Here is a 15,227-nt window from a genome sequence, read left to right as displayed (position 1 = left end):
CCCAACCATAAACTGTTTCAGCTGCTTCTGTCTGGCAAACACTACCACAGCATTAAAGCCGGGACCAACAGGCTACGGGACAGCTTCTTTCTACAAGCCATTAGACTTTTAAATTCAGAAGTCTGTACATTGCAAAGGAGTCATAACGCAAAGATTTTTACTGCCTCACATTGTGGGATGGATGTAAGATTTAAATCAATTCTAAATCAAAATTCTAAATAAAGACCAAGCAAATCAGTATTCCAAATAATTACCGGTAATGCATCCAAAGAAAAATCATACGAACAAATTTAGAATCTTTGAATATGCCTTTAGTGCCTGTCTTTTGTATACCATTGTCTATCCTGCTGCCTCTTTTACCCACTGGGAACCGATCTACCTCTCCTTTCAAAATATTTAAAGATCATGCTTCCAACACTTATAAGTGAGTTGCAAAGAATTGTGACTTCCTGTGAGAAAAAAAATGTCTTAAATGGACAAACTTATATTTTTAAATAATGACAATTAATTATTTACTTGTCCATAGTAGAAACATCCTCTCCATTTCCATTCTGTCTGGGTCTTGTATGTTTCCATCATCTGTCTCACTCATACACAACAAGCTTACAGGCCTTTCCTTATAAGACAACTCTCCCTTTCCAGATGTTAGTCTAGTAACCTCTCTCTGAACTGCTTCCTATGCATTTATATGCTTCCTTAACTAAGTACACCTATGCTGCAGATGTGTTCCAGAAGTGTTCCCTCCAATGCCCTACATAAATGAAGTATAAACTGTTTTTCTATTTAATTCTGCACACAAAAGGTAGCTTTCCTAGAATACTTGCTATAACAGTGTTACAGCCATCTACAAATCAGACACTACTGCACCCTGATCTCACTGAATTACATAACTCAGCATATCCCTTACATTTTAGCTGATACGGTTTGTATTTTTCCAATGAAAATGATCAATGTTGCATTTTCTCACATTACGCTCCTCCTTTTGTTAGGTCTTTGCACCCTCACTTAAGACCTTTGTAGCCTCCATATATCCCACTCACCTATCACCCGGTAGCCCTTGCTGCACCCCCTACCTCTACTCTTCTATACTATCCCTCTTTCTTTCTTTCCCACTCTGATAAAGGGTCTCAACCCAAAATGTTGATTGTTCGTTTCCCTCCATAGATGCTGCCTGACCCACGGAGTTAATTCAGCAATTTGCATGTCTTTAAAAATCTTAGCCTTCATTGCTAGAGGGATTGAATTCAAGAGCAGGGAGGTCATGCTGCAACTATACAGGGTACTAGTGAGGCCGCACCTGGAGTACTGTGTGCAGTTCTGGTCTCCATACTTGAGGAAGGATATACTGGCTTTGGAGGCAGTGCAGAGGAGGTTCACCAGGTTGATTCCAGGGATGAAGGGGTTAACCTATGAAGAGAGATTGAGTTGCCTGGGACTATACTCTCTAGAATTCAGAAGAATGAGAGGGGATCTTATAGAAACATATAAAATTCTGAAAGGGATAGATAAGATAGAAGTAGGAAAGTTGTTTCCATTGGTAGATGAGACTAGAACTAGCTGACATTGCCTCAAGATTCAGGGGAGAAGATTTAGAATGGAGATGAGGAGAAACTGTTTTTCCCAGAGAGTGGTGAATCTGAGAATTCTCAGCCCAGGGAAGCAGTTGAGGCTTCTTCACTAAATATATTTAAGGTACAGTTAGATAGATTTTTACAGAGTAAGGGAATTAAGGGTTATAAGGAAAAGGCAAGTAGATGGAGCTGAGTTTACAGACAGATCAGCCGTGATCTTATTGAATGGCGGGGCAGTCTTGATGGGCTGGATGGCCTACTCCTGCTCCTATTTCTTATGTTCTTATGTTCTTATAATTAAGTTTCTTAAATAATAAATATGTTCATATGATAAAAACCTTAATACATAGCTAGAGCATCTGGTGAGGGATAATAGCTGAACACTAATAGATAGCATATTATTCTAGTCTTATAGCTGGCCAAACCATACTGCTTAATGCAACAAGAAAAACAGAAAATCTATACTTCATTTATTTACATCTGAAATGAGCAGTGATAAAAAAGTGAAATTAGCTTGTAAATGCCAACTGAAAACTTTCCAAAACTGTAACTATACAACAGAGTGTAAAAAGTAGCTAAAATTTCTCAATCATTTATGATTTCAACTGATTTCAGCTTTATGCAATTGCAAATACAGTATTCTTGATCTTATTTAAATTAAATTTACAAGTATAATACCAACTTCAGTGAAATACATAATGGGAATGTGGTTACTTTAATTGATGTAATTTAGTTTTGAATGTTTATATATTTATTTTATTTTGAGGTAAATTCAATAGCACCTGAAAATATTTTTTTAGGGATAGCATAATCTGCAACCAGTCAATGTAATACAAATAGTGTAACAATTTTGCAAACTGCAGAGAACAAGAGGGGTCAATGCCAGGAGTCAATCCTGGAAGACCTGGATGGGATGGCATAAGAATTCCATCATTCTCACGAGCAGTCAGTGAAACCATCTTCCAGTGTTATATCCTACCGAATACTGTACTGGCAAATAATCCACTTGAATTTCTGTATAATATCCCTTAATTTATCAAACAACAATCTCCACCACAAGATAACTTAGTTCTGCCTCAATTCTCACAGAGATCTGTCAGTTATGAGAGAGCTTAGAAGAGAGAGAAAGCTTATAAGTGAGAGCGCAAACAGTATTAAAACTTATTAAATCCTGAAGGACAGATTACATGAAAGAAGCTTGTTTCCATCTTTCTGGAACTCAGAGTTAGGGGTCACCATTTGTGGCCATTTGAGACTAAGATAAGGACTTCTTTACCTAAGGAGTGGTGAACCCATGGAATTCTCTAGCACAGAACATAATCCGAGGCCAAATTATTAAATATATTCAAAGAGCTAGATATAGTTCTTAGAGCTATAGGCACCAAAATATGTGGAAAGAGAGCAGAAACAGGGCACTGAATTTGGATGATCATGTTGAATTGCGTATCATACACAAAAGGCTTGTATGTTCTATGTTTATAAAATAATCTGTTGTAGCCTTTTGAAGATTTTGAACAGCAAATATGATGGAGTAAATGGCTTTCTTCTGTAGTATACACTTGTATGATCTATTGACACATAAACAATAAGATAATAGCATTAATGTTTGATTCATTAAATAAAAATACCCAAGCACAATTGAGGTGCATCATTTTCTCTGAGCTCTGCACTTTTCATGAATCTACAATAAACCATAGTTGGCTTCAGAAGAACAGATTGCCTTTGTGTGTGTGTGAGCTTGAACTTAAAGATTTATTTGCCTAATCTTCTCATTTTTGGGGTACATATTGCAGTGGCTTCCTGGAAACTTACTTTTCTCTCTGTATATGTCATTTAGGCTCAGTGATATAATTCTGCAAAGGTTATGTTTTTAGGTTCCATACCATATAGTTTCAGCATTGTGAAACAGCATTGCGTTCCTGAAAGTTTCATCATTTATGAACAGATTTAGTGAACTCAGGTCTGTTTGCCTGGCTGAATGAACACAAAATAATCCTGTATGCTGTTTCAAAGCAAATTCTCACAATTTTTAAGCAATATTTATCACTCAAATAAGCTACTAAAATGAATTATACTCATTACTCTTTCTGGAATCTGCCATATATGAGGGTTGATTTATAAGTTTATGGCCTAAAGTAGAAGGAGTCAATTTTAGAAAACGTAACATATTATTTTTCCTACATTTACACACTTCGTCCAGCGGTCGTGGAGCATACTGTTCCCTTCTTTGTAGAAGTCAGCATCTTGGACCTCTAGAAGTGGTCCACAGCATGGGGTGATTGATAAGTTCATGGCCTAAGGTAGAAGGAGATGAGTTATTAACTTCAAACTTTCTGCATTAAAGAGTTGAACTGCACGCGAATGTAATGAGAGCTGTATAACTCATCTCCTTCTACCTTAGGCCACAAACTTATCAATCACCCCTGCTGTGGACCATCTGGAGGTCCAAGATGCTCTCGTTACATCTACTTGCAGTTCAACTCTTTGAGTGATAATGCAGAAAGTTTGAAGTTAATAACTCATCTCCTTCTACCTTAGGCCACGAACTTATAAATCACCCCTGCTAAGGACCACTTCTACAAAGAAGGGATCTGTAAACTCCACGACCATTGGACTAAGTGTGTAAATGTAGGAGGGGACAATGTTGAAAAATAAATGTGCTAGGTTTTCTAAAATTGACTCCTTCTACCTTAGGCCACAAACTTATAAATAACCTCTCGTATATTTGCCTATGAATAATCCAGTGGCTGGATTATGCACTGGTCACCCTGGGAACGTGGAAGGTACTTTCAAATACAAGAACTTTCCAACCTTTAGAAAAATATCAGCATATCTTGATAGCAGAGTTTTTAGAGTTATTTTACATTATTTATGCGTGCCACCAAACTATTTACGCAGATAGAAGTCCATATTTCCATTGACATTAAGGTGTCTCAGTTTACTAACACTGACAGATTTTGACGTATTTTTTAAGATTTACCAACTAATAGGTACTGATGGCTCTTTACAAACCTGATCTATAATGTTCAAACAGCATTAATATGTTTTTTCTTAATAATTTAGTAATTAATTACAAGAAGAATAATCTGGGTACTGGCTGGAATAGCAGACTTTGGAGGCTTTTGAAGTCAGGTTCGTTGGTTCTCATTTTTTAAAATTACATAGGAAGTATGATGGCTGAATTAGCTAAATATATCAGAGTTGCTAAAAGGGGCCACTGTGGGAATATTAAAAGAAACCAGCAAGGACTCAGGGATCTCTGTAGAAAAAATTCATCTATGAATGTAATGACAGGATTTTCTAATATAAACTGTATCACAACATGAACAGGAAAAAACAATTGGGAGCAAGTTACAGGATATTTGAAGGTTCAAAAATAAATGGCATCTAATTTAAAACAAAGTCAACAGCAGTTTGGGATCTATGGACTGGTTGAATTTTAAATATATAAAATTTATTATTGTATTTTCAAGAGGTTACAATTGCAAACAATAAGTACGGGTTATTGTGTGTTTTACTAAAACTTTACTATACCTTACAGAAAGGGGTATTAATTTGTGATTAATAGATTTAAGGCTCAATACTCCTTATTCTTGGCTTCTGTCTTTTTTTTATTGGGTTAAATAGATGGGTTAATTAACAAACCTATCTGCTTATTCGGGTAAACCTTATAAACTTTTGCACCATTCAACATAACACATGAAAAGTATATCTACAATCCCAATACAAAATGCTGGAGGAACTCAGCAGGCTTGACAGCATGTATGGAAAAGAGTACAGTCGCCATTTTGGGCCGAGACCCTTCAGCAGGCCTGAACCATCGACTGTACTTTTTTCCAGAGATGCTGCCTGGCCTGCTGAGTTCCTCCAGCATTTTGTGTGTGTTGCTTGGATTTCTAGCATCTGCAGATTTTCTCGTTTCTGATATCTACATTCCAATCATTATTATTTGTCAAAACACACAAAATAATCTTACTGGTAATACATTTCATTGTTGTTATAGGACTATAACGTGGACAAATTCGTTACCATACTTGCATACAGCGGAAAGGAATTTATACTTCAAAAGTTTATCATGGGTTAGAACAGAATATTTTGGCATGGAAGGTGTAGGATATATTTGACTTACTAGTACCAATTTACAGTGCTGAATAACCTATCACCCTATGTTTTGGCTTAAGGGAGGGAACAGAGCACCCATGGGAAATTCTGTTGATCACAGGAAGAATGGTGCTCTTTGTGTGGAGTTTGCATAGAGCTCAGGATTGAACCTGGGGCACTGAGGTATGATGCAGCAACTCTAACATCTGTGGCACAGTGTTGTATATGTGTTGTAATATCCTGAAGTTGCAAAAGGTACCATATCAATATCATGTCTATGGCTGTTATCAAATTACGTTCTTTTACTGCATGATTGTCATGTGTAAAGGTAAATTTTCTTATGATTTCTGTTTAGCATAACTCAAAGGAGTAATTTCATATTTCCAATCTGATAAGAAATAGTAATAGCTTTGCATTCTGTATTCTTCCTCATGTTTACAATTGTAATGCTTCTGCTGCTGTTTTCATTTTTAGAATCATACTGAACCAAATAGTAGGAACTTATTATAAGAGTTAGTAGTGCAATTTATTTTAGTTGTACTTTCAGAGACTCAAGAGCAAATAGTGTAAATGTACCATGCCAACAAAACAATGGTGTAGCAGGAATGCCAAAAATGATATGCAGTATACAGGCAATGCTATAGATCAGGAACACAACAATAATTCTGAAAAACAATTACTTCCAAGCATAATTTTTTGGGTGACAATGAAATGCGTCATTTTTTTTATCTTCAAGATATTGGGTTCCAGAAACTAAGTAGCAATCTAAGTAACATCTGACACTAGAAAGATTATCTTCTTTACAATTTTTATTCCTGATTTCTGATAAGTGGTTCAAATATTACTTGAGATTAGATGGGAATGTAAAGGTTATCAGATCAGCCACATTCATACTGAATAGCGAGGGCTGAGTTACCTATTCTTACTTCTAATTTGTATATCATACCAGAAGTCTGAGAAAGTGGGAAGTTTGCTCCCAACTTCAGCATTAAAAAATCTCAAAGTTGGTCTAAATCGTACCCTAAGCTGAAACAACAACTCAGCCTGCCTCCTTGGTAAAGAAGTGAAGAACAGGAGAACTTTAACCTGATGATTGAGAATGACATTCCTCCAAAAGGACCACAACCTTGTCGTGGTTTGGAGGCTTATGTGCCTCAATGACCCAGAGAGTTATGGTGGTTGGAGTCACAGCATTATGCTTTGGCTCTTGGTAGGGTCACCCATGCCAAACAGGTCAAAGGGTAGAGGCCAAACTAAGTGTGGTCCACCGGTCCTCCAAGTTCGGGGGTCCAACTCGGAGCTAACAACCCTGACTGAGAAAAACAAAACTGTTATGGAAACAGCAATGAAGAATCCTTCTACATTTGAGTGGCCAAGGACAGCAAATCTTCATTGCTGTTCTAAAGGCAAGTGGCGTAACAGGCAGTAAGTAAGTGACAATGACATTGCACACTGGTACTCAATAAGGAGGCAGAGCATTTTTGTGGCTGGAACTTGATATAATATCCTCTACTTACAGCAACCAGCTGATTAGTGGCAAACATGCCTTTACAGAAAGGAAAAATCAGCACCACTTAAAGCCTTTACCTAATGCTAGAGGTGTGAAGGGAGTTTATGTGACACTGTCAAGACTTCACTTAGAAGGTGTTGGTATTTATTTTGGAAAGGGTCTGAGAAAACAGTCAGCAATATCTTGAAGGATCCCACCCAATCTGCTAGTGGACTGTTTGTTTCCCTCCCTTCACGGTATGTAGCATCCACGCCAGGACCACCAGACTCAAAAACAGTTACTTTCCTCAAACAGTAATGCTGATCAACACTTCCACCTACTAACCACTCCCACCACACCCCCCACCACCACTATTTCCTATCAGTCACCTTATGTACAGACACTCCAGTACACAGCAACACTTTATGTACACAAAATCAATCTATGTTATAAGATTTTATATTATATTTATTGTGTTTTAATTATAATTGTTCTTTATCTTAGTGTGTGTGATTTTAATAATCTGTATTAGAGCCAGAGTAACAACTATATTGTTCTCCTTTAGGCTTGTGTATTGGAAATGACATGAACAATCTAAGAAGCTTTAGTGCTCTGCTACTACTGTTTTTGGAATTCCTGACAAGAGTAATCAGAAGATAGCCAGTGCTTCTCTGCTGACATTTTGTTGTGATTCTCCTTAATCTACAAAATCATACACCTTCAGTTGAAGTGGATAAATGGATCCACGTGCACTACTCCAAGAAAATTGTACTTAGTCTGTACTTAAGTGCTAAACCTGCATATATTTCTGCCCACCTCCAGGCAGGTTCAAATTACAATAGACAGCATTAAGGCCAAAATTGCACATTAAAGCCAGACTTTCAAATAGACATGACTTATTAGCACAGTAATAAATTAAAATTTGTTTTTATACTTTAACAAAAATAAGCACCCCATGGTAGAGTTGCGGTTGGCGTAACATTATTACAGCACCAGCGCCCTGGTTCAATTCCACTGTTTGTAAGGATTTGCACATTATCCCCATGACCACATGGATTTCCTCTAGGTACTCCGATATTCTCCCACATTCTGAAGGGTTAGTAGGTTAATAGGTCACATAGGCACAATTGAGCAGCGCGGGCTCATTGGGCAGGAAGGATCTGTTACTGTGCTGTATCTCTAAACAAATGCACTTTAACAACCACAATGGATACATCACTCAGGCATAAGCAATCCTAGATCACTCCTTTCAAACTACACCTTCACAATAATAAATGTACCTCATTCATCCAAGTACTGAAGGGTCTTTGCCAGGTATTCTTCTTTTCAAGATGCAAGTAGGTGTTGAAGAGGATGAGGTAAATGTATCGTTCAAGGTACTGCAGGCTTCGTAGTTGCAACAACTGAACTTCTTTTTCCGATTTAGCTGTTTTTATCTGCAACAGTCAAAAAAATTGCTGGATTCAGGATGACAATTCAATGGAACAAAAAGCAAAACTATGTTTTAAACTAAGCATCCCATTTGAGTCTGTAAAATTCTGAACTTGCCCTAGAGAATGTTAAAGTATACCAAACAAATATACTACAAAACTTCTTGGTTACACCACCCTCCTTTCCATTCCCATTGAAGCCATATTCCCAAGCCTTGCATTCCAACATTTACCCTGGGAAACTCAATTCATTGAAATGGGGAAAAAATGATTACATAGTAAACTCTGTGCTCAACCAGCACTCACAGAGAGAAAAAAAATCTCTTGAATTGCCAGGCCACAGCTGCAGACAGACAGACAGTGTTTGGGCTAAGGTTTTCACTGATGGCTCACGTACATTAATAAAACTCGGAGTTTAGTCCGTTTGACAGTTTCACTGCTCCTTTTCTCAATATGTCAGTCTTTTGATTGCATGTGTGTGACACAGTGCTGCCATATTCCCTTTGACAGTCACCACATGGGAATAATTGTTCATTACATTCCTGGTGAAAGGTCCTTTTACAAAAATCTGGCTATATTTAACAGTCAGAGCAAATTTCTTGCAATTAAACATTAAAACAATAGTTTTTATACACTGAAAAACAACACACTATTTTTCCAATAACTCTTGACATTAACCATGCATGATGGATTTTTTCCCTCATTTATTCATTTTTAAGGAACTGGGCATTGCTGGCATGAGTAGCATTTGTTGGCCATCCCTCAGCACTTCTAGAATGAAACAGATCTGTGTATTTTTCAAGAATAAATTTTATTCTCACTGTTATGCAGACTGGAATTATCTCAGAGAAGCACAACATTTTTTGCCTTTTGGAAATTAGATACTAATTGTGATTTAAAGGATTTTCTTCCTCCTTTTTTAGCCTTTTCACTCTTAAGAAGTGACAGATTCCATGGTGCAATTCCAGGAATGCTGCATTTCTATCTGCATCTTGCATGCCAAACAGTGAGCATTACCATCCTATTGAATTTTAGGAAGGTCATCACAACAGATCTTGTCCGCATCAGACCTCCTCAAACATTCCACGTATGTCAACAGAACACACTACACAATGAAAATCCCAAGTCCTTTTAAGTATCCTATGAGAACAAACTATATCTTAAAGTTTTTAGACTGTATAATTTATAGTGCAGTTTGGAAAGATATTCCTTTAATGGCAAACTTCTTCTGAAAATAGAATCATACTAAATTTATACAAAAGGTGGCCAATCAACCAACCACGTCAGTGGAATTTGAACTTCCAGTACCAGGTATGTTGATCTGCCTTTTCAAGTCCACACCAAATATTTAAATATGGTGCAAATTTCTGCCTCTATAGCTGTTTAACATAGTGAGTTTCAAGCCCCAGCAGCCTTTGAAAGGAAAATGTATTTTCTGTTCATTCTAATCCCCCTACTAATTATTTTAAATCTGATTTTTCTTCCTCTTTCAGAACAAATAGTTACTTCCACGTTAATTCAAGCTAGTCCCCTTTTAATTTTTTTGCACCTCAGTTAAATCTTCCTCGCACCCTCCTTTATCCACATTTTCCTCACTGCTAATTATTTCCAATGCTGGAAATATCCTCAAAGCTCCTCTGTATTCCCACCAGTGCAATCAGACTTTTCCTGTAATGTGGTGAGCAGTCTGCAAGCAGACTCATTCTGTGGCTTAACTAGTGTTATATTTGGTTCCATCAACTTTGCAGCTGCTATTTAATGCTAATAAAGGTAACCATCCCATTAACCACTTTATTGTATTTTCCAGCTACATTAGGATTCTATGAAGAAACATTCCAAGTTCTCCCTGGTTCTCATAGCCAGGATCCTTCTGCTAATTGTGTATTCTCTTACTTCGTTGCATCACCCCTAATGTAGACACTAGACAATTTAATGCTGATAAGTGTGAGGTGCTACATTTTGGTAGGACTAATCAAAATAGGACATACATGGTAAATGGTAGGGCACTGAAGAATGCAGTTGAACAGAGTGATCGAGGAATAATGGTGCACAGTTCCCTGAAGGTGGAATCTCATGTGGATAGGGTGGTGAAGAAAGCTTTTGGTATGCTGGCCTTTATAAATCAGAGCATTGAGTATAGGAGTTGGGATGTAATGTTAAAATTCTACAAGGCATTGGTGAGGCCAAATTTGGAGTATTGTGTACAGTTCTGGTCACCGAATTATAGGAAAGGTGTCAACAAAATAGAGAGAATACAGAGAAGATTTACTAGAATGTTACCTGGGTTTCAGCACCTAAGTTACAGAGAAAGGTTGAACAAGTTAGGTCTTTATTCTTTGGAGCGTAGAAGGTTGAGGGGGGACTTGATAGAGGTATTTTAAATTATGAGGGAGATTGTTAGAGTTGACGTGGATAGGTTTTTTCCATTGAGAGTAGGGAAGATTGAGACAAGAGGACATGAGTTGAGAGTTAGGGGGCAAAAGTTTAGGGGTAACACAAGGGGGAACTTCTTTACTCAGAGAGTGGTAGCTGTGTGGAACGAGCTTCCAGTAGAAGTGGTAGAGACAGGTTCGATATTGTCATTTAAAGTAAAATTGGATAGGTATATGGCCAGGAAAGGAATGGAGGGTTATGGGCTGAGTAAGCGTTCGGCACAGACTAGAAGGACCGAGATGGCCTGTTTCCATGCTGTAATTGTTATATGGTTATATAGACACTAGAATACTACAGCACAGTACAGACCTTGCAGCCCTCAATGTTATGCCGACCCATATATTCCTTTAAAAAAAGTACTAAACCCACACTACCCCATAACCCTCTATTTTTCTTTCATCCATGTGCCTGTCCAAGAGGCTCTTAAATACCCCTAATGTTCTAGCCTCCACCACCATCCCTAGCAAGTCACTCCAGGCACCCACAAACCTCTGCGTAAAAAAATTACCCCTGATGTCTCCCCTAAACTTCCCTCCCTTAACTTTGTACATATACCCTCTGGTGTTTGCTATTCGTGCCCTGGGAAACAGGTACTGGCTATCCACCCTATTTATGCCTCTCACAATCTTGTAGACCTCTATCAAGTCCCCTCTCATCCTTCTACGCTCCAAAGAGAAAGGACCCAGCTCTGCTAAACTTACCTCATAAGACTTGTTTTTCAATCCAGGCAACATCCTGGTAAATCTCCTCTGCACCCTCTCCATAGCTTCCACATCCTTCTTATAATGAGATGAAGTGTATTAAAATGTATTATCACACACTTCTCTACATTGTCTTCCATTTGCCATTTTCAGCCCAAGTGATTAATCCAATCCAATCACCTGCTAACTAAATATTTCTTCCTCACTGACAACTACCCTGCCAATTTTTGAACCACTTGTAAATTTAATTTACTTGCCTTTTACATTTAAGCCTGAATCACTAATGTGCTCTATATATAAGGAAATGAGAATTGAGGAACGCCAATGGAGAGACCTTTTCAGTTGCGAAAGTACATGTCAATCATTAATTGAAAAGGAAAACAAAATAGACGCTGGAAACTTGAAAAAAATTATTGGAACTTTTCAGCGGGTGTACAGATATCTGGTGAAAGGTCATCTTCCTGGAACATTAACGTGATACTGAATCAACTTTGAATCCAATTTGCCACTCTCCATTAGGACCCCTGTGCTCATATATTTTGATGAGCCTTGCTAAAATCCACACATACTTCCACAATCATACTCCCCTCGGGATACCTTCTTAAAAAGCTCTATCAAGTTAGTCAGGCATAAATTCCCCTTAACATTCATGCAGATGACATGAAGGCTGGAAGTGTTGTGGGTAGTATAGAATGTTGTCATAGGCTACAGTGGGATATAAGACAGGATGCAGAGTTGGGAGGAGTAGTGGCAAATGGAGTTCAATTCAGGTAAGGCTGAAGTGATAAACTTTGGAAGATCAAACTTGAAGACAAAGTACAGAATTAATGGCAGGACTCTTATCAGTGTGGAGGAACAAAGGAATCTTAGGGTCCAAGTCCATGGATCCCTCGAATTTTTTTAGATTTATAGGTATGGTTTGGGGACAGAGGGGACAGGTAGGGGTTAAGTTGAGGTTTAAGGACAGGGATGTGGGGATAACTAGGGGACAGGGCAGAATCTAAGCTTCCATTCCACATTCGAAGGCCAACAACATGGCCATGGTCAGATGTCGAATGCAGACTGGCTCGGACATTCTGGGTCCTGTCATCAACGAGTTCGGAATTTGAGGCCTAGAGTTTTGAGTCCTCACCAATGTATCTCATTTGCAAGTCCTGGGTCAATTCTGAAGATTGAAGCCTGGAGGTCAATCAGAAGTCAAGACCCGATTGCTAGAGCCCCGACTGTGAATCTCTGCCAGTATGCTTGAGGCCAAAGGCAGCCTGTCCTGTCCTGGGGTATGTATAATTGGGAAGGAGGAACACGGCTTGCTTTGCTGTCATTACTTTATCACTTGGTATGTTCTGGTCTATTATGTTCTTTGTTGTTCCGAAGAGTTTTGTGTGACAACACTGTGGGCTGCCCCCAGCACTTCCTTAGGTGTGCTGGATGGTAACAAAATGATGCATTTTACTGTATGTTTCAGTGTACATGGGGTAAATAAATCTAAATCTGAATGAATAAGCCTATAAATTAATCAGTTTACTTCCTCCTGCCATTGTAAATAACAGTAACAATCTTTCAATCCTTGGGCACTACTTCTGTAGCCTGAGAGGACTGAGGAAACGAAGATCTGCAATTACCACTTCTTTTAACAGCTTGGGATATACCTCATATTTTATAAACTTTCAAAAATGCTTTGCTTTTAGTTTTTGCTTTTTAAAAATCCCATCCAATATACTATTTTCCTCATAGGTTCACTAGGAACTGGCTCAACTGCGACACTGGCATATTCTCCCTTTTCTCATGCAATCAGCTACAATGTACTCATTGAATATCCTACCCACATCCGCCACCCCCACATACAGTATAAGCTACATTCTCCATTCACAACAGTTTCCACGGTTATTCTTTTTCTTCTTATATATTTGTATGGCATCTTGGACTCCTTTGACTTGCCAAACTATTTATAGTTTCACCCTTACACTCTAAATGTTGATCCAAGTCCTCATTGGTGTTGAGCTGTACTTGACATAATGTCTCCTTTTTTATCTCCCTTTACTCTCTCTGCATTTTGATACTCAAGGGTTCTAGATTTGACAGATCTACTTTCTTTTTTTGTGGAATGTAGTAAGAGATCGGTACAATATTTAGGTAAATTTTGTAGTTTAAGAAAAGCTTAAAACCTGCATCCCTCTCCTCCCCCTCCCCCACCTCACCACTACACGAAATTTGCTTACAAGCAGGGACTACAACTAATGCTGGGAAAACTATCCCTGTTTCTGTCTAATAACATTTCCTTCCCATCCCACTGTACTCCCTCATCCAGTACATTAAATATTCACTTCTTTGTTGTCATGTACTTTGGCTGTAACACATGTTATTTCCCGGCTGCACTGCAACAACCCACTAAGCTTCAACAATGTCTCATAAACTTGTGATTTCTACCACTTAGTAAGTACATACAGTTCCCACACAGTAGGCATGTCGACACTGAAGCCCTGACAATCACTGTAACTGCTGATCCTCTACGATACATCCTGAAAACTTCTGTCAAGTTACTCCTAAAGCCTTACTAACAAATCATGCTGACTGGCCTTGATTTATCTATGTTTTTCTAAACGAGCTATCCCGCAGAATAGATTCCAATAATTTTGCCCACCACCAAACTAGCTATCCTGTAATACTTTGTTTATCCCTTCCTCCCTTTCCAATTTGCAATCCTCCTGTCCCCAGACATTGCTCCAAGAAGGAACGAAAAATTCTCTGACCATAAACCAAGTAAACTTGCTGTACAACAGTTGAATATCTCTAAAGTCAAACAAAAACATTAAAAAATCACAAAGCTGCACCCAGCTCAAGGCTAGCATTGACTGATGTACAAGAATGTGCTCTCTTCCGATCAAAACCTACTTGCAAAATTGCAATTCAAAAAATCAGGTTCTTTGCTTCAATAGCTACACAAAGGACCAAATTGTAACCAAATTGAAATATCCAGAAGGAAATTGGCAACTAAAGCACTTTGTTAAGAGTAAGATTTTAAAAAAAACAGACCTACATATTAAGGCAGCGTCAGTGATTCAAAATATTAGCATCAAGATACTTAAAGTAAAATTCTGATAGCAGTTAATTATGTCATAAATCACTCAATATGTAATTTGACTTATTGGAACTAATATGTCCAAGCAAAATTTAATATTCATTGGCGATTTAAACAGGCTCATCAAATATGAATATAGTATCACCAATGAAGATGGAAAATCGTGGGTTTTTTTAATCTTTAACGAGTCAAACTCCTAAGCCTAAAGCAAAATCTCACTGAACAACTGTACAAAATTCACCACTATCCTTTTAAGGACAATTATAGATGGGCAATAATGCTAAATATATCATGACACCTACTCCCTATGAAATAAGTGTTAAAATCTTACAAGTCTAGTCCTCCAAAGAACCTTGTCTGTTTTCTGGATGACTCAGCATTAGTAAACCCAGTTTAGCTTCAAGTTAAAAAGTCACAAAGTCA

The 15,227-nt window shown here is 38.0% G+C and overlaps 1 protein-coding gene across 3 annotated transcripts in view; it reads right to left on the bottom strand.

Annotated features, from left to right (window-relative positions):
* LOC140714236 (paladin-like) overlaps positions 1–15,227 on the bottom strand; it is a 271,350-nt gene that overhangs the window by 42,157 nt on the left and 213,966 nt on the right. For all 3 annotated transcript variants that reach the window (XM_073025263.1, XM_073025262.1, XM_073025264.1), the window contains one exon: positions 8,442–8,597. In XM_073025263.1, the coding sequence (XP_072881364.1) occupies positions 8,442–8,597 (156 nt within the window). The remainder of the gene's footprint in view (positions 1–8,441; positions 8,598–15,227) is intronic.

The sequence above is a fragment of the Hemitrygon akajei genome, chromosome 21 (assembly GCF_048418815.1).
Source record: "Hemitrygon akajei chromosome 21, sHemAka1.3, whole genome shotgun sequence".
NCBI classification, from domain to species: Eukaryota; Metazoa; Chordata; class Chondrichthyes; order Myliobatiformes; family Dasyatidae; genus Hemitrygon; species Hemitrygon akajei.
Note: the sequence above shows the minus strand (reverse complement) of the source record. Positions and strands in the feature narration are given on the sequence as shown.